General features: G+C 46.2%; 1 protein-coding gene across 2 annotated transcripts in view; it reads right to left on the bottom strand.

Moving 5' to 3' along the window:
- LOC121582882 (endoplasmic reticulum metallopeptidase 1) overlaps positions 1–19251 on the bottom strand; it is a 68099-nt gene that overhangs the window by 24617 nt on the left and 24231 nt on the right. For both annotated transcript variants that reach the window (XM_041899035.2, XM_041899036.2), the window contains 7 exons: positions 13621–13748; positions 13302–13407; positions 9641–9787; positions 7629–7721; positions 2939–3151; positions 2353–2476; positions 1957–2053 (listed from right to left, as the gene is read on the bottom strand). In XM_041899035.2, the coding sequence (XP_041754969.1) occupies positions 1957–2053; positions 2353–2476; positions 2939–3151; positions 7629–7721; positions 9641–9787; positions 13302–13407; positions 13621–13748 (908 nt within the window). The remainder of the gene's footprint in view (positions 1–1956; positions 2054–2352; positions 2477–2938; positions 3152–7628; positions 7722–9640; positions 9788–13301; positions 13408–13620; positions 13749–19251) is intronic.

The raw sequence follows: 19251 nt of genomic DNA on the forward strand, positions 1-19251 counted from the left end.
ATTCACCCCCCTTGGCATTTTTCCTATTTTGTTGCCTTACAACCTGGAATTAAAATGGATTTTTGGGGGGTTTGTATCATTTGATTTACACAACATGCCTACTACTTTGAAGATGCAAAATATTTTTTTGGGTGAAACAACAAGAAATAAGACAACAAAACAGAAAACTTGAGCGTGCATAACTATATCACCCTCCCCCCCTTCATGTTGGATGGGTTCCACTGGTGTACAGCAATCTTTAAGTCATACCACAGATTCTCAATTGGATTGAAGTCTGGGCTTTGACTAGGCCATTGCTTAGGGTCATTGTCCCGCTGGAAGGTGAACCTCCGTCCCAGTCTCAAATCTCTGGAAGACTGAAATAGGTTTCCCTCAAGAATTTCCCTGTATTTAGCGTCATCCATCATTCCTTCAATTCTGACCAGTTTCCCAGTCCCTGCCGATGAAAAACATCCCCACAGCATGATGCTGCCACCACCATGCTTCACTGTGGGGACGGTGTTCTCGGGGTGATAAGAGGTGTTGGGTTTGCGCCAGACATAGCGTTTTCCTTGATGGCCAAAAAGCTCAATTTTTGTCTCATCTGACCAGAGTACCTTCTTCCATATGTTTGGGGAGTCGCCCACATGCCTTTTGGCGAACACCAAACGTGTTTGCTTATTTTTTTCTTTAAGCAATGGCTTTTTTCTGGCCACTCTTCCGTAAAGTCCAGCACTGTGGAGTGTACGGCTTAAAGTGGTCCTATGGACAGATACTCCAATCTCCGCTGTGGAGCTTTCCATCTCCTTCAGGGTTATATTTGGTCTCTTTGTTGCCTCTCTGATTAATGCCCTCCTTGCCTGGTCCGTGAGTTTGTGGGCGGCCCTCTCTTGGCAGGTTTGTTGTGGTGCCATATTCTTTCCATTTTTTAAATAATGGATTTAATGGTGCTCCGTGGGATGTTCAAAGTTTCTGATATTTTTTTATAACCCAACCCTGATCTGTACTTCTCCACAACTTTGTCCCTGACCTGTTTGGAGAGCTCCTTGGTCTTCATAGTGCCGCTTGCTAGGTGGTACCACTTGCTTAGTGGTGTTGCAAAGTCTGGGGCCTTTCAGAACAGGTGTTTATATACTGAGATCATGTGACAGATCATGTGACACTTAGACTGCACACAGGTGTACTTTATTTAACTAATTATGTGACTTCTGAAGGTAATTGGTTGCATCAGATCTTATTTAGGGGCTTCATAGCAAAGGGGGTGAATACATATGCACGCACCACTTTTCCGTTATTTATTTTTTTGAATTTTTTGAAACAAATTCTTTTTTTCATTTCACTTCACCAATTTGGACTATTTTGTGTATGTCCATTACATGAAATCCAAATAAAAATCAATTTAAATTACAGGTTGTAATGCAACAAAATAGGAAAAACGCCAAGGGGGGTGAATACTTTTGCAAGGCACTGTGTCATAGCTAAGCTGGGCTTGGTTAAAACCCTGTATGGGAGACCAAAGGGTAACTGTAGATATATACATTCTCCAGTAGGAGGTGCTGTCCAGCCTATTATATTTTATTTATATAGTGGATATAATGTTGAAGATCTGACGTTGTTTTAAAGGTAGAAATTCAACATATTTTATACAAGGTTTGTCTATGTTGAAATTTGGTTACCATGATGACATAATCCTGTGGTTGAAATTTCCCCTCAAAATAACAGTTTACATTGATTACTTTTTTCAAATCCAATGTATTTTCCATGTAGATTCCACGTCACAATATGGAGAAAATTACTTAGAAACAACGTTGATTCAACCAGTTTATGCCCAGTGGGAGGAACGCTTACTGTGGTTTTAACTTTAAGCCACTGTGAATGTACAGGTAGACAGAATGCTCTGCTCACCCCGTAGAAGAGGTGTGTGGCACGCACTGCATGCAATGTACACACACACACATGCACATACACGCTGCTCACCTCATTGTAGAGGTTCTTGGAAAGTGTGTGGATGAGAACCATCGTCCCAGTAGCAGCAGAACCGTACATAAAGATGCAGGTGTAGAAGTCATTGTACCTAAAGAGGAAAACGGAAAAAATACAATATTTATGCAAAATTATATGACTTGTACTTCTATATGTAATGACAATATTCAACATTATTAAAATAATAGCGTTGTCCTCCGAAGTGGGTTGTGGGGGCGAGCCAATATACACACAGAAAAAATATTGATTTGATAAGTCTACTTCCATATATATTTTCTTGTTATACTCAATGTTATATTTCAATGTTGAAATCTGCTTTTTTAAATAAAAACAGATTAAACTAGAAAAGGTACATTTCCTGAAGAAAATGTGTGTTTCAAGTGGCAGTACCAGAACATGGATCGTCCCATCAGTGACACCACGAAGGCTATGATGACCACGGTCAGCAGAGTGACGAACCAGCTGAGGATGACCACCACCGTAGCATATGCCAGCTCCTTCACGTAACGACCTCCTGGTAGAGAGACAAGGACATACACACGTCATCAGCTTTAACCTACTTTAGAGAAAAAGATCTAGCCTGTTCACAGATCTGTTTGTGCTGTAAATCGAACGACCATAGGTGTTGGCTATACTGCACTAGAAAATACCCCGTATCCACGTTACATTACCAAACCAACCTGCTCTGCACGGACACTTAGACCACATTATCATCCTTCACAAACATAGAACATACTATACCCATTAGAGGGCCGAGTGTCATGTCTTTAAATATGTATTAATGTGTGACCTAGTGATAAGTGCCGTTGAACCTGGAACACATGTCGGCGTGGGTTCGAATCAAAACCACTGCCCTTCTGACTCGCACTCTTCCTACCTTTTCGGTCTGCTTTTCACGGTCCTATCCATTTAATAAAAACACAAATACACAAAAAATGAATGAATAAATATCCAATATGCTCATGATACCACTTACCCACGTTGCTGGGATGGGAGCTCTTCTTAAACAGGTAGAGGAAGGTTGCCATGGCAGTCATGTAGTTGATGATGGTGCCAACACGGGCCGGGTACGCCACCATCACCATGCCAAGCAGGTCGAAGAACACCATGTTGCCATGGCTATACTCGGAAGAGTCCGCCAGCTCCTTAGACATGACCAGGTGCTTCAGTACTGCCAGGATGTTGTCACCTAGAGGTACAGGAAGGAGGTAAAGTAAAGTAAAGTAAAATATCTCATACATTAGATTTATTTGTGCAAGGGCAATTTGGATAAGCAGTTGAATACATCAATAATGGATCAGAGGGTTTGTCTGTTCAAATCCCATCTGGATTATACTGCCGATGTGCCCTTTAGAAGGCAACAGCCTGAATAGCTGTAGGGATTCACAGGTATAATTAGTCAAGCAATTGCTTTCAATAAAAGCATTTGCTAAGCAAACAGAATGCAATATATCAATCATTAAACAAACAGACAGAGGGATCAGTCGGAGGATGAGATACAGTACATATATATATTTACATTTACATTTACGTCATTTAGCAGACGCTCTTATCCAGAGCGACTTATATATATATATACAAAATATGTGGACACCCCTTCAAATTAGTCGATTAGTCTATTTCAGCCACACCCGTGCTGTTATTGTGACGTGGAAATGTCTAGGAGCAACAACGGCTCACCCGCAAATTGGTAGGCCACACAAGCGCACAGAATGGGCCCGCCGAGTGCTGAAGCGCGCACCGTGTAAAACGCGTCTGTCCTCGGTTGCAACACTCACTACTGAGTTCCAAACTGCCTCTGGAAACAACATCAGCACAATAACTGTTTGTTGGGAGCTTCACAAGCCTAAGATCACCATGCGCAATGCCAAGCATCGGCTGGAGTGGTGTAAAGCTTGCCGCCATTGGACTCTGGAGCAGCGGAAACACATTCTCTGGAGTGATGAATCACGCTTCACCATCTGGTAGTCCGACAGACGAATCTGGGTTTGGCGGATGCCAGGAGAACGTTACCTGCCCGAATGCATAGTGCCAACTGTAAAGTTTGGTGGAGGAGGAATAATGGTCTGTGGCTGTTTTTCATGGTTCGGGCTAGGCCCCTTAGGGAAGGGAAATCAAAACGCTGCAGCATACAATGACATTCTAGACGATTTTGTACTTCCAACTTTGTGGCAACAGTTTGGGGAAGGCCCTTTCCTGTTTCAGCATGACAATGCCGCCGTGCACAAAGCGAGGTCCATACAAAAATGGTTTGTTGAGATCAGTGTGGAAGAACTTGACTGGCCTGCACAGAGCCCTGACCTCAACTCCATCAAACACCTTTGGGATTAATTGAAACGCCGACTGTGAGCCAGGCCTAATTGCCCAACATCAGTGCCTGACCTCACTAATGCTCTTATAGCTGAATGGAAGCAAGTAATAATCCCCGCAGCAATGTTTCAACATCTAGTGGAAAACTTTCCCGGAAGAGTGGAGGCTGTTATAGCAGCAAAGGGGGGAAAACTCCATATTAATTCCCATGATTTTGGAATGAGCTGTTCGACGAGCATGTGTCCACATACTTTTGGTAATGTAGTGTATATCCCCTAATAAGCACAGTTGTGGGGACTCTGGGATAGGCTGTCCCACCCATTCTTCAAGCTTTTTACTAACCTCCTTCCAGAAAGGGAGCACCATGGGACATTCCCATATAGCATGCAAAAAGGTACCTACTTCACCCTTGCATTTCCAGCATAAATTATTTTGCAATAACCCCATTTTATGTAATCTAACTGGGGTCCAATAGTACCTATGAACAATCTTATAATGTGTACATTTCCTCCTTGTATCCCTGGTACACCACCCTACATTGGAAACAATATTTTTCCATACATCCTCTTCAATTTCACAATTAAGATCCCTCTGCCAAATCAACCTTAAATTCTCATAGTTTCCATATTGCGCATACATGACTATTTTATAAAATTCTGAAGCGGAGTGTGATATTCCTGGTAACATTAAATATTATTCTAACAAGTTTTCATCTCTCTGGAGGATAATACTCATAAGAGACCCCATGCAGCTCCTTAGTTGTAAGTGTTTCCAGAAATCTCCCTTATCTGGCAAATAAAGGTTATCCTTCAGGTCCTGATAGGACATACACTGTAAGCACTCCTTTCTCATATACAGTGCCTTCAGAAAGTATCCAGATCCCTTGACTTTTTCCACATTTTGTTAGGTTACAGCCTTATTCTAAAATTGATTAAATTGTTTTTTTTCCTCATCAATCTACACACAATACCCCATAATGATAATGCAAAAACAGTTTTTTTAAAATGTTTGCTTAATTTATTAAAAATAAAAAAAACATTTCTAAAAACCTGTTTTTGCTTTGTCATTATGGGGTATTGTGTGTAGATTGCTGAGGGTTTGTTTTTATTTAATCAATTTTAGAATAAGGCTGTAATGTAACAAAACGTGGAAAAAGTCAAGGGGTCTGAATACTTTCCAAGGTATTTCATCCCTGATGGCACCCATTTTAACTGAAATTAAGTCATTGCAACAGGAGGACATAATTTGGATACAGGCATAGCCTCTGACTTCTGCCAATTAATCTTATAACAAGATTCCTGTGTGTCACGATCGTTCATGAACGGGTCAGACCAAGGCGCAGTGTGATATGCATACATGTTTATTCTACTGATAAACACAACGACAAAACAAGAAACGAAACGTGAAGTCCAAGGTACACAAACAACATACCTAACACGGAACAAGATCCCACAACCCACTAGTGCCAATAGGCTGCCTAAGTATGGTCCCCAATCAGAGACAACTAGCGACAGCTGCCTCTGATTGGGAACCACACCGGCCAACATAGAAATACCACCACTTACCCAGCTTGTGTGCAGTACGCCTTTTTTTGCCACTTTTTCAAATCATAGTCACACACCTCATGTAGCCTAGCCCATAGGCTTTTATGTTTTGATAAGGTCTGTATCACAACTAAAGTGGCCAAATAACTTTTTAAAATTAAGCACATTAATCCGCTTTACAACGGGTGTAGAGCCTAACTTGCATACATAAGCAGCGCGTGAGTTTCAAGTTTGGGGAAGATAATTTTCACAAAAAATGTACCTTTATAATAAAAGCATTACATGCATAATCGCATTTGCAGTCACTTTTGAGAATGGTGTATTTTGGAACATACACGCTTATAGCCTACTGCTGTGTGCGCATTGCTGCGCTTATAATCAAATCAAATGTTATTTGTCACATACACGTGTTTAGCAGATGTTATTACGGGTGTAGCGAAATGCTTGAAATGGTAATGTGAAGAAATAGCCTAATAGTTAATAAAACATTTAAGCTAAACTTTCTGATCTGTTGCGTCAGCCTCATTGCTTAAAAAAGGTTTTTGGGATGCTAGTGGTTGTATTAATTTGGGATCTATCGCATCCCACAACTGTCCCAGACTATGTTTGGAATATTTCTTTCTCGCACAGAATAGGTCAATTTTTGTACTATGGGGGATAGTAGATTGACATAGGCTAGTGCTTTTGCTGTTCGTTAGGCCTACTCATCTTGTTGGCTGACGAAAAGTTAATGTGGACAGTTCTTCCAATATCTTCAATATGCGCCTCGGAATTGGATAGAGTCGCATCATGCTGCCTTAGAATGTATAAAAAAATCTAAACATATAGCCCAACGTTTGTATCACAACTAAAGTTGCATAAATAACTCTAAATTAAGCATATAGGAGGACCTGTTCCTTTGTTAAATGCTCAAAACAGAACGTGCATGTGCGCACTCCTGCAAATCGTTTGGAGAAAATATCCTTTCTATTTTATTCAGCTATGTTCAATTGTAGTCTTCATACTATAAAATTATATAAAATAATTGTAAGCAAATCCTGTCTGGTAAATGAACTAGTGTAGCCCACAGCCATATGGCATAGCCAGATCAGGGCCTAACATAACGACAACTCAGAGTATGCTATTCTGTTCTTCTGAAATAGACTACATTTTCTTCATATCATGTTTCTTTAGACCTGTCTAAAATAAAGAATTGATTTATTGTGATGGTGTAGGCTATATTACATGGATTTATTCGACTTTTTAAAATGTAGATCTTCCAAAGGTCAGTGGCTTGTAGGCTATGTGTGGAAGCCAGGAGATGCGAAATGTGTTTATGTTAATTAATGGTCAATTACCCTGAGACCGGCAGTTATTTGCTTGACAATCACCGGCAGACAAAATTTCATGACCTCCAAAGCCCTAGTCTGGCCTGAGCTGAGAATTGGAGCACAGAGAAGGATGAAGGTGACGGAGGGAAGTGTAGATTGCCTGTCTGGTCTGGGTTCTAGCGTTAGTGACCGTCCAGGACACAGCTCTGTTCTCCTAACTCAGCGTCTGGCATATTGCCATGTGAGCCAGCACAGTGCTGCTGCAGTGACATGCTGGGTTCACCTTGGGAACAAGGTGTAGCCCACTACCCCTTGCTTAAACCCCACCAAAGCTGAGCTAAGCTGAGCCAGCCATGCAGCTGAGCCGTCCAAACACCATGGAACCAGTCTCCTTCGACTCCCTCCCATTGACACATGCATCACCTGCAGCCTCAGATTGGTGATGGAGAAACTGCCCTATACCTTATCTGAGAAGCACCGCTATAGGGCCCAAAGTACTCACCCGCTCTCTGGATGGAGTCTCTAGGTATCCTGTCGGGTGAGTCGTACTTGGTGTGGTAGATGAAGCCGTTCTCAATGAAGGCTAAATCAATGCCTACAGACACAGAGGGACATGAGTCAGTCACATTGGAGGAAAGACTCCAGGGAGAGTATAGGGGATGGAACTTAACAATTAGAGCCTGACCGATATGGGTTTCTTGGGTCCGATACTGATTTCCGATTTTTGGGGGGCCAAAACTTACCGATATACTGTTTTACAGTGGGGAAATGAAAAAGTGTCATTTTCCCACACTGATAATTCTCATAAATTGACATTCATGACCAATTCTCCAATAAATATGCTTCAAATGTTGCCTTCTTACATTACAACAATAATGACACATCATGAGAATGGCTGCAAATGGTCAGATGAGCATGAAATTCCCTTTTTTCATCCTATTTATGGAATATTGGTTATCGGTTGAATCATCATCTGATATTGATATATCGGTAAGGCAAATATCGGACAATAGTCTCGGTGAAACTCTATTACTAATATTCACAGTATCGTAAATATTCACCCCCTTGGATTTTTTCAAATTGTATCTACACAAAATACTCCAGAAGGTGAAAGTGAAAAGGAAATTCAACAAATGTTTACAAATTAATAAAAATGTAATAACTAAAGTATAGTTGTTGCATTAGTATTCACCCCCTTTGTTTAGGCAAGACTAAATTATTTCAGGAGTCAAACATTTCACTTAACAAATCACATAATAAGTTACATGGATTCACTGTGTGAAATAATAGGTCCCTCAGTTAAGTATTGCATTTCAAGCACAGATTCAACTACAAAGAACCGGAAGCCTTTCGAAAGCCTCATAAAGAAGGGCAGTGATTGGTAGATGGGTAACAATAACAAATCAGACATTGAATCTCTCTTTAAGCATGGTCAAGTTAATAATTATGCTGTGGATGATGTATTAAACCACCCAGACACATCAAAGATAGCTTCTGAACTGAGCTGCAGGACAGGAAGGGAACTGCTCAGGGATGTTACCATGAGCCCATTGGTCATTTTAAAACAGCTACGGAGTTCAATGGCTGAGATAGGAGAAAACTGAGGATGGATCAACATTGTAGAGACTTCACAGTAATGACCTAAATGGCAGAGTGAAAAGAAGAATACAAATATACAGAATACAAATATTCCAAAACATGCATCCTGTAATCAACAAGGCACTAAAGTAATACTGCAAAAAAACACATAAAAGGAATACAGTTTTTGGCCTAAATGCAAATCCTTATGTTTGGGGCAAATCCAACACAACACATCAATGAGTAACTGCCTCCTTATTTTTAAGCATGGTGGTGGCTGCGACATGGTATGGGTATGCTTGGCATTGGCAAAGACTGGGGAGTTTTTCAGGATACTGCGAGAGGAATTCACCCTTCAGCAGAACAATAACTTATAACACAAGGCAAAATAAATCTACATTGGAGTTACTTACCAAGAAGACAGTGAATATACCAGAGTGGCCAAGTTACAGTTTTGACTTAAATCTGCTTGAAATTCTATGGCAAGACTTGAAAATGGCTGTCTACCCATGATCCCCAACACCTTGACAGAACTTGAAGAATTTTGAAAATAATTAAAAACCGGCAAATAATGCACAATGCAGTTGTGCAAAGCTGTTAGACTTACCCAGAAAGACTCACAGCCGTAATCGCTTCAAAGGGTGTTTCTAACGAATATTGACTCCGGGGGGTGAATACTTATCTAATCAAGGTATATTCGTGTTTTAATGAATTTGAATCCTACTTTGTAACACAAAATGTGAAGGAATCCAAGGGGGGTAAATACTTATGAAACCCACTGTAACTCATACGTTAATGTTGAACTCAAATAAAGCAAAGCTTCAAATAAAGTGAAGGCTGACTGCAGTCGACTGAAAACAAGACGGCAGAGCGGAGATCTAAAGTCAGAGAGTTGATAACTTTACCTGAAGACTTGATGCTGAAGCTTTACCCTACCTGGAATGTTTCCAAAGTCCCTGTAGATGCGGAAGTCTGTGTCGGATGGGATCAACCCGCTCTGGAAGATTTCCTGTCCCACCACAGAGGCAAAGGGATGTTTGGCAGCATGGACATAGGCCTGGATCAACCAGGGGTTCTCAGGACCTGTGTGTGTGTGTGTGTGTGTGTGTGTGTGTGTGTATCAATGAAGGTGAGACGAGAGAAGAGGGACTCGTAAAAGATGTGAAAATATCACTTTAAACTTGTATGTAGAATTCACCCTTTAAAGCAGGGGTAGGATACTAGATTCAGCCGTGGGCCGATTTTTGTCGGATCAAATGGTCTGACAAAAGTCCAAAAAGAGATTGTTTTTTTCAAATACAATAATTTCATACCCTGACTACATTGAGACATGATCACATAAGTCTATTTTCTTTTACTTGTGGGAATACTTGGAAACAGATTTCCTAAATTAAACTAAAATAAAATAAAATGTTATTATTAAAGTGACAGTAAACATTATTAAAGTGACTAGAGTTCCAAGACAAATTTATTCAGCCTCCTGAGATTGAAGAGGCTCTGTTGTGCCTTCTTCACCACACTGTCTGCGTGGGTGGACCATTTCAGTTTGTCGGTGATGTGTACGCCAAGGAACTTGAAGCTTTCCACCTTCTCCACTGCGGTCTCGTCGATGTGGATAGGGGGGTGCACCCTCTGCTGTTTCCTGAAGTCCACGATCATCTCCTTTGTTTTGTTGACGTTGAGTGAGAGGTTATTTTCCTGGCACCACACTCCCAGAGCCCTCACCTCCTCCCTGTAGGCGGTCTCGTCATTGTTGGTAATCAAGCCTACTACTGTTGTGTCGTCTGCAAACTTGATGATTGAGTTGGAGGTGTGCTTGGCCACGCGGTCATGGGTGAACAGGGAGTACAGGAGGGGGCTGAGCATGCACCCTTGTGGGGCCCCAGTGTTGAGGATCAGCAAAGTGGAGATGCTGTTTCCTACCTTCACCACCTGGGGGCGGCCCGTCAGGAAGTCTAGGACCCAGTTGCACAGGGCGGGGTTCAGACCAAGGGCCTCGAGCTTGATGATGAGCTTGGAGGGTACTATGGTGTTGAATGCTGAGCTATAGTCAATGAACAGCATTCTTAAATAGGTATTCCTCTTGTCCAGATGGGATAGGGCAGTGTGCAGTGTGATGGCGATTGCATCGTCTGTGGATCTATTGGGGCGGTAAGCAAATTTAAGTGGGTCTAGGGTGACAGGTAAGGTAGAGGTGATATGATCCTTGACTAGTCTCTCAAAGCACTTCATGATGACAGAGGTGAGTGCTACAGGGCGATAGTCATTTAGTTCAGTTACTTTTGCTTTATTGGGTACAGGAACAATGGTGGCCATCTTGAAGCATGTGGGAACAGCAGACTGGGAAAGGGAGAGATTGAATATGTCCATAAACACACCAGCCAGCTGGTCTGCGCATGCTCTGAGGACGCGGCTAGGGATGACATCTGGGCCGGCAGCCTTGCGGGGGTTAACATGCTTAAATGTCTTAATCACGTCGGCCACGGAGAAGGAGAGGCCGCAGTCCTTGGTAGTGGGCCTCGTCAGTGGCACTGTGTTATCCTCAAAGCGGGCGAAGAAGGTGTTTAGCTTGTCTGGAAGCGAGACATCGGTGTCGGCAACGTGGCTGGTATTCCTTTTGTAGTCCGTGATTGTCTGTAGACCCTGCCACATATGTCTCGCGTCTGAGACATTGAATTGCGACTCCACTTTGTCTCTATACTGATGTTTTGCTAGTTTAATTGCCTTGCGGAGTGAGTAGCTACACTGTTTGTATTCTGCCATATTCCCAGTCACCTTGCCATGGTTGAATGAGGTGGTTTGCGCTTTCAGATTGGCGTGAATGCTGCCATCTATCCTCATTTGTAGCTTAATTCCTGGTGATTTTACCAAAAAACCCTGCTTTAAAGGATACAAAAACAATCCTAAAACACCTCTCCTCAAGCTGACATTTATGGGGTCATTTGCATTTTTGCCAGGCTGTATTGTGCAACACAACTATATTCTGTCCTCTGAGCGGCAAGAAGGCTTGTTCAGCTGCTGATTCAGAGACACAGACACCTACAGTACCAGTCAAAAGTTTGGACACCTGGAATGCATTTCAATTAACAAGTGTACCTTGTTAAAAGTTAATTTGTGGAATTTCTTTCCTTCTTAATGCATTTGAGCAAATCAGTTGTGTTGTGACAAGGTAGGGGGGGTATACAGAAGGTAGCCCTATTTGGTAAAAGATCAAGTCCATATTATGGCAAGAATAGCTCAAATAAGCAAAGACAAATACGGAACATTTCAAGAACTATGAACGTTTCTTCAAAAACCATCAAGCGCTATGATGAAACTGGCTCTCATGAGGACCGCCACAGGAAAGGAAGAACCAGAGTTACCTCTGCTCTGCAGAGGATAAGTTCATTAGAGTTAACTACACCTCAGATTGCAGCCCAAATAAATGCTTCACAGAGTTCAAGTAACAGACACATCTCAACATCAACTGTTCAGAGGAGACTGCGTGAATCAGGCCTTCATGGTCGAATTGCTGCAAAGAAACCACTACTAAAGGACACCAATAAGAAGAATAGACTTGCTTGGGCCAAGAAACATGAGCAATGGACATTAGACCGGTCATCAAGGCAAAGGGTGACTACTTTGAAGAATTTCTTTAACACTTTTTTGGTTACTACATGATTCCATATGTGTTATTTCATAGTTTTGATGTCTTCACTACTTTTCTAAAATGTAGAAAATAGTAAAAAATAAAGAAAAACCCTGGACTGAGTAGGTGGGTCCAAACTTTTGACTGGTACTGTATATAAATCTGTTCTAATTGGCCCAGGTCCAGCAGGTCCAGAGTCATGTTCATTAGGCACCAAATGGAAGAATACTGACTGAAACATCTGAACTGTGTTGTTAATTGAATTTGTCCCGACGATCTTGATTTCGTTTTTGTGTGTACTTTTTTAAACATTTTAATTATTTGTTAGTAGAAATAAATATATACACTTTACCCACGTTTTCTCCCCAATTTCGTGGTATCCAATTGGTAGTTACAATCTTGTCTCATCGCTGCAACTCCCCTACGGACTCGGGAGAGGCGAAGGTCAAGAGCCATGCGTCCTCCGAAACACTGCTCGCCTAACCCGGAAGCGAGCCGCACCAATGTGTCAGAGGAAACACCGTCCAACTGACGACCGAAGTCAGCTTGCAGGTGCCCAGCCCGCCACAAGGAATTGCTAGAGCACGATGAGACAAGGAAATCCTGGCCGGCCAAACCCTCCCCTAACCTGGACGACCCTGGTCCAATTGTGCTCCGTCCCATGGGGCTCCCGGTCACGGCCGGCTGTGACACAGCCTGGGATCTAACCAGAGTCTGCAATGCAGTGCTTTAGACACTCGGGACCCCTTATTTGTGTACATATTTGACATTTTACTGCATTATTAGGAGCTAGTAATATAAGCATTTCGTGCACCCACTATAACATCTGCTAAACTATGTAAGCGACCAATAAACATTGATTTGATTTTAACTGAACCACCTGAACTTGTCCAATTAGAAATCCCTTTTGTGTTTGCAGTTGCAAAACGTTTCGCTGCGGTGTGCCCTAATAAAGATGTGTCCACCTACCTGTCTGGAACACCAACTCTTTGCCCCCCACCCCCGCTGCCTCCAGGTTGATGAAGGCTCGGACCTGCTTGGCCCAGGGATGCTGAGTGATGAAGCCATGACTCGCCTAACATAGATAGAGAGTATAGAATATTTCACATTCCATATTACGTCATTGAATTCCATATTACAAAGAACAAAAGTGTCCTTGCACAAAAGAGGAATAGCATTTATGATTCTGGCTGAAACTTAAGTCGAAATGTGATTGTGAATTTCCTCTTAGTTGACCTCCCAACTGCCTGTCCTGTGTTCACTACTGTCCCCAGTTTCTCTCTCACACCTGCATCATGGTCTCCTCTGCTCCGTTGAAGAGGAACACCACCCCGTGTCTTAAGGGAGTGGAGAGGTTGGCCAGGGAGTGAAGCACCTCCAACATCACCGCACAGCTCACCGCATCGTCACTCGCACCTGTCACACACACAGGTGACATGGGGTCATACACTAAAAACTGCTGTCAGAATAGCTGTGTGTGTGTGTGTGTGTGTGTGTGTGTGGTGTGTGTGTGTGTGTGGTCTCGTAGAACCACACGGGTGTGTCTATGAATATTGGCGCGTGATTCTTCGGGGCATGGAAATATTGCTCAATTGGTATCAAGGGACCTAACGTGTGCCAGGAAAACATACCCCACACCATTACACCATCAGCCTGTACCTGTCACGATTCAGACAGACGACCAGAGGACCACAATTGCGTCACACCAGAAAGTTTATTAAACTTAAGGGAAAAGGGGAAGTAGGGAGTGAATGAAGGCTCCAGGGGTAACAGGGATCCCGTCCAATGCGCTGGGTCTGTGCCCCCAGTGGCAGCGATGCGTCCCTATGAAGCCGGTGGTGGGTGGTCCAGAAGTCCTGGGGGGAGACACAGACACAACAGGGCGGAATGAACCCAGGCAGCAGTACAGTTCAAGGGAATCCAAAATACGTAGTAGCAAGGCAGAAGGCTGGTCAGAGTTACCGGGATTGAAGAGTAGTCAGGAGTCGTAATGGCAGAAGCAGGTCTGGATCTCCTAAGGCAGAAGAGTATCCAATAAACAGGCAGGTCCGGGGTCACAAAACCAGGGTGAGCCAGAAGCGCGAGCAAACAGGTTCCGGGGTGAGAGCTTTGCAGGCGATCTGACACCGGAGAGCTGAAAGACAGGGCCTTAAATACTGGGAGAGGTTAGTGGGTAATGCAGCGCAGCTGGCAGAGTAATTAGAGCCGAGCAGAGCAGGGACAGGTGGAGCTAGTTAGGCTGAGTAGAGAGAGGGAGGTGAGCAGAGTGGAAGATAGTGGAAACCAATTAAGGTGGTAACCCGGTGGAGTGAGAGGGCTCATGACAGAACCCCCCAGGGGACGGCCCCAGAAGTCCCAAGAGCAACACCACGCCGGGCGGGAGGAGGGGAGCCGGAGGAGGGCTAGAACTCCTCCGAACGGTCAGTGAACGTCCTCATCCTCGGAGGAAGCCGGAGGGCCGTGGTCGGGGAGATGGGACAGGTCCCGAGACAGGATCAGGCACAGGACAGGAAGCCGAGCGGGCCGGACGGTTAGGGACCCCTCTGGGGCGGCCCCTACGGATTGCAGGTTGATCAGGATGCCGTTGGTGGAAAGCGGTGATGAGAGTCCTATCCCACAATCCGACTAGCTGGCACCCAGGTCCTTTCCTCAGGTCCATAGCCCTCCCAGTCAATGAGGTACTGGAGACCCCCTACCCCTCCGTCTGGACCGAAGCAGGCGGCGGACGGTGTAAACCAGACCACCATCGACGAGCCGTGGAGGAGGAGGACCAGGCGCAGCAGGGACCAGCGGACTCTCATGGATGGGCTTAATCTTAGACACATGGAAAGTGGGGTGCACCCTCAGGGAATTAGGCAGTTGGAGCCGGACAGCAGTTGGGCTAATCACTCTTATGATAGGGAATGGGCCAATGAACCGAGGTGCCAGCTTCTGCGACTCCACCCTGAGTGGCAGGTTCTTCGATGACAACCACACCCTTTGACCAACATGGTAGGTGGGAGCAGGAATTCTCCGACGGTTGGCCCCGGTAGTGTAGCTGGCAACGGACCTGAGGAGTGTGGCTCTGGCTTGTGACCAGGTGCGGCGACATCGACGGGCAAAAGCAAGTGCAGATGGGCAAAGTAACCTCCTCCTCCTGGCTGGCAAATAGAGGAGGCTGGTATCCATAAACACATTGGAAAGGGGACATACCGATGGCAGAGCAGGTCAGAGAAGTGTGTGCGTACTCCACCCATGTCAATTGCTGCGACCAGGAGTGGGGGTTGCGTGAAGTCATGCATCGCAGTGCCTTCTCGAGCTCCTGATTAGCCCGCCTGACTGCCCATTGGATTGGGGATGGAATCCGGAAGTCAGACTGACTGTGGCTCCCAGCAGGTGACAGAACTCCTTCCAAAAAGCGGAGGAGAATTGTGGACCACGGTCAGAAACAACATCCCTTGGCAGTCCGTGGATCCGGAAGACGTGTTCCAGGACCACCTGGGCGGTCTCCTTGGCGGTTGGGAGCTTGGGGAGGGAATGAAGTGTGCCATCTTGCTGAAACGGTCAACGATGGTGAGAATGACGGTCATGCCACTTGAAGGGGGCAGCCCCGTGACAAAGTCAAGGGCGATGTGAGACCAGGGGACGTCTGGGCACAGGCAGGGGCTGCAGCAATCCGGCTGGGGGCTGGCAGGACGACTTGTGTTGGTTGCAGATGGGGCAGGCTTGGGACGATTCCGTACATCCTTCCTCAGAGAGGGCCACCAGAACCTCTGGGCGAGCAGGTTGTAGGTGCGGGTGGAGCCAGGGTGACAAGCTAGGCGGGAGTCATGTCCCCACTGAATGACCTGGGACCTCAGGTCTTCGGGGACAAAAAGGCGGTCAGCTGGGCAAGTGCTGGGACCTGGCTGGTTACGGAGAGCCTCCAGCACCTGTTCCTCAACAGCCCAGGTCAGAGCTGCAACGATGCAGGGACTTGGCAGAATCGACACAGGGTCCTTGGAGGGGGTGTCATCCTTCTGGAATTGACGGGAGAGGGCGTCTGGCTTGGTGTTGCGTGATCCAGGCCGGGTATGACAGAGTGAAATTAAACCTGGTGAAGAACAGGCCCAGCGGGACTGCCTGGAGTTCAACCGTTTGGCCGGCGGATGTACTCCAAGTTCTTAGTGATCGGGTCCAAACGGAAATGGAATGGTGGACCCCTCCAGCCAGTGACGCCACTCCTCCAAGGCAAGCTTCACAGCCAGCAGCTCACGGTTCCCTATGTCGTAATTGCACTCAGAGGGGGACAACCGACGTGAGAAAAAGGCACAGGGATGGAGCTTCCTATCCTCCGCAGCCCACTGAGAAATCACAGCACCAACTCCCACATCCGAGGCGTCCACCTCCACAATGAATTGCCGGTCCACATCAGGCATCTGGAGGATGGGAGCGGAGGTGAACCTCACCTTGAGGGTACTGAAGGCTTTGTCGGCTGCTGGGGTCCAGGTGAAGGGTTGCTTGGTGCTGGTTAGAGCAGTGAGAGGGGCAGCAACGGTACTGTAGTTCCGGATAAACTTCCTATAGAAGTTAGCAAACCCCAGAAACTGTTGCAGCTTCTTTCTGTTCTCCGGAACTGGCCACAAGTGACTGCTGATACTTTGGCAGGATCCATTTGGATACTTCCTTCTGCCACTATGTACCCCAGGAAGGCCACTGTCTTGACGTGAAACTCACATTTCTCTGCCTTGGCGTAGAGGGAATTCTCCAGAAGACGATGAAGGACTTGCTGGACATGGCGTGGTGTGTTCAGACAGGTTTCTGGAGTAAATTAAGATGTCATCCAGGTAAACGAAGACAAACTTGTTTAACATGTCCCGCAGTACATCATTCACTAGAGCCTGGAACACAGCAGGAGCATTGGTGAGGCCAAAAGGCATAACCAGATACTCGTAGTGGCCTGTTGGTGTATTGAATGCGGTTTTCCATTCATCTCCTCCCGGATCCGCACTAGGTGGTAAGCGTTTCTGAGATCCAACTTGGTAAAACAGTGGCTCCCTGGAGCAACTCAAAAGCAGAGGTGAGCAGAGGCAGAGGGTAACGGTTTTTCACTGTGATGTCGTTGAGTCCCCTGTAGTCGATGCAGGGGCGAAGAGATCCGCCTTCTTCCCCACAAAGAAGAAGCCAGCACCAGCAGGAGATGAAGATGAACGGATTAATCCCGCGGACAGAGAGCCATTGATGTAGTCCTCCATGGACTTTCTTTCAGGAGCAGACAACGAATAAAGACGACCCCTTGGAGGGAGCTGTTCCAGGGAGGGAGGTCGATGTGCACAGTCGTACGGTCGGTGAGGGGGCAGAGATGTGGCTCTTGCTTTGTTAAACACCTCTCTGAGACCATGGTAGCATTCTGGGACATTGGAGAGGTCCGGAGCGGAGTTAGTAGGTACTGGCCGAGGGGGTAGTGCGGCAGCAAGCAGGCAGGTTCGGGTGGCAGTCCTCTCCCACTCCCTGATCACCCCGGTCACCCAGTCGAGCTGAGGGTTGTGCCGGCGGAGCCATGGGTAACCCAGGATGAGGGGTTGGCCTGGAGAGGGGAGCAGGTGAAACTGGATAGTTTCTTGATGGTTTCCGGACAGACCCATCGAGACCGGGGGCCGTGACATGAGTGACCGATCCGAGTAAGTGTCCGTCCAGTGCCCGGGCAGGAATAGGAGGTGTCAAACGGAGGTTCTCCAGTCCCAGTTGGCGTGCCAGCTTGACGTCCATTATGTTGGCTTCGGGCGCCAGAATCCACCAGAGCAGCCAGGGTGTGAGTTGAGTCAGAGAGGCGGAGGTGAACTTGCAGCAGGGGTTTTGCGGTCGGAGGACTGGATGGTCATTGAACTCGACCGGACTCCCCCTACGCCCGGTGAGCTTCGGCCCTTTAAAGGGCAGGTTACCACACGATGTCCATCACCTCCACAATAGAGGCAGAGGTTTGAGGTGAAGCGGCGCTGGCGCTCTGCAGGAGTGAGGGAGGCTCGCCCAATCTCCATAGGCTCAGACTGATCAAGCTGACCTGGGTGAGTGGCAGTAGATGACAGGAGCCCAGTCGGATCTCTCCGAATGCCGGTAGTAGGTGGACCTTGGCGCCCCCTCTCACGACGACGGGTCTGTATCCTTCTGTCGATCCTGACAGTCAGTGCGATGGCTTCATCAAGAGTGGAAGGCAGTTCATGGGAGACCAACTCGTCCTTGATATAGTCAGCCAAACTATGGAAGAACGCGTCCACCAACGGTGGTGTGTTCCAAGAACTTCGTCTAGCCAGGGTTCGGAAGTCGATGGAATGGTCTGCGACTGTACGTCTGCCTTGTCGAATACTGAACAGTTCACGAGACGCCTCTGCGGTGGGTGAATCCAGGTCAAACACCTTCAGCATCTCCTCAGCAAACAGGTCGAAGGTTGCACATGCGGGGTTTGACGTTCGAACTCTGCTGTTCCCCAGAGTCGAGCTCGGCCCGTCAGGTGAGTGATGGCATACCCAACTTTAGCCCCTCCGTGGCGAAGGTCCTTGGCTGCAAGGAGAACTGAAGTCGGCAGCTAGTCAGGAATGGCCGGACCTGGGTTGAATCGCCGTTGAACCGCTCGGGGTTTCCAATCTTGGGTTCCGAGCAGCGGCTGCAATGACCGGGGCAGGTAACTCGGGGCTGGGCTGGTGGGCAGACTGGCTGGGGTAAGGTTGGTGAGGAGTTGAATGAGCATGGCGAAGTTGTTGTTGCTGCTGCTGGAACTGCTGCTCATGCTCATCGGTTTTCCCATGTCGGGGAAAGTGTGCGCTGAGTCCATAATGGTCAGATCGTACTGTCACGATTCAGACAGACGACCAGAGGACCACAATTGCGTCACACCAGAAAGGTTATTAAACTTAAGGGAAAAGGGAAGTAGGGAGTGAATGAAGGCTCCAGGGGTAACAGGGAT

Source organism: Coregonus clupeaformis, chromosome 15 (genome assembly GCF_020615455.1).
Source record: "Coregonus clupeaformis isolate EN_2021a chromosome 15, ASM2061545v1, whole genome shotgun sequence".
In the NCBI taxonomy this organism is placed as follows: domain Eukaryota; kingdom Metazoa; phylum Chordata; class Actinopteri; order Salmoniformes; family Salmonidae; genus Coregonus; species Coregonus clupeaformis.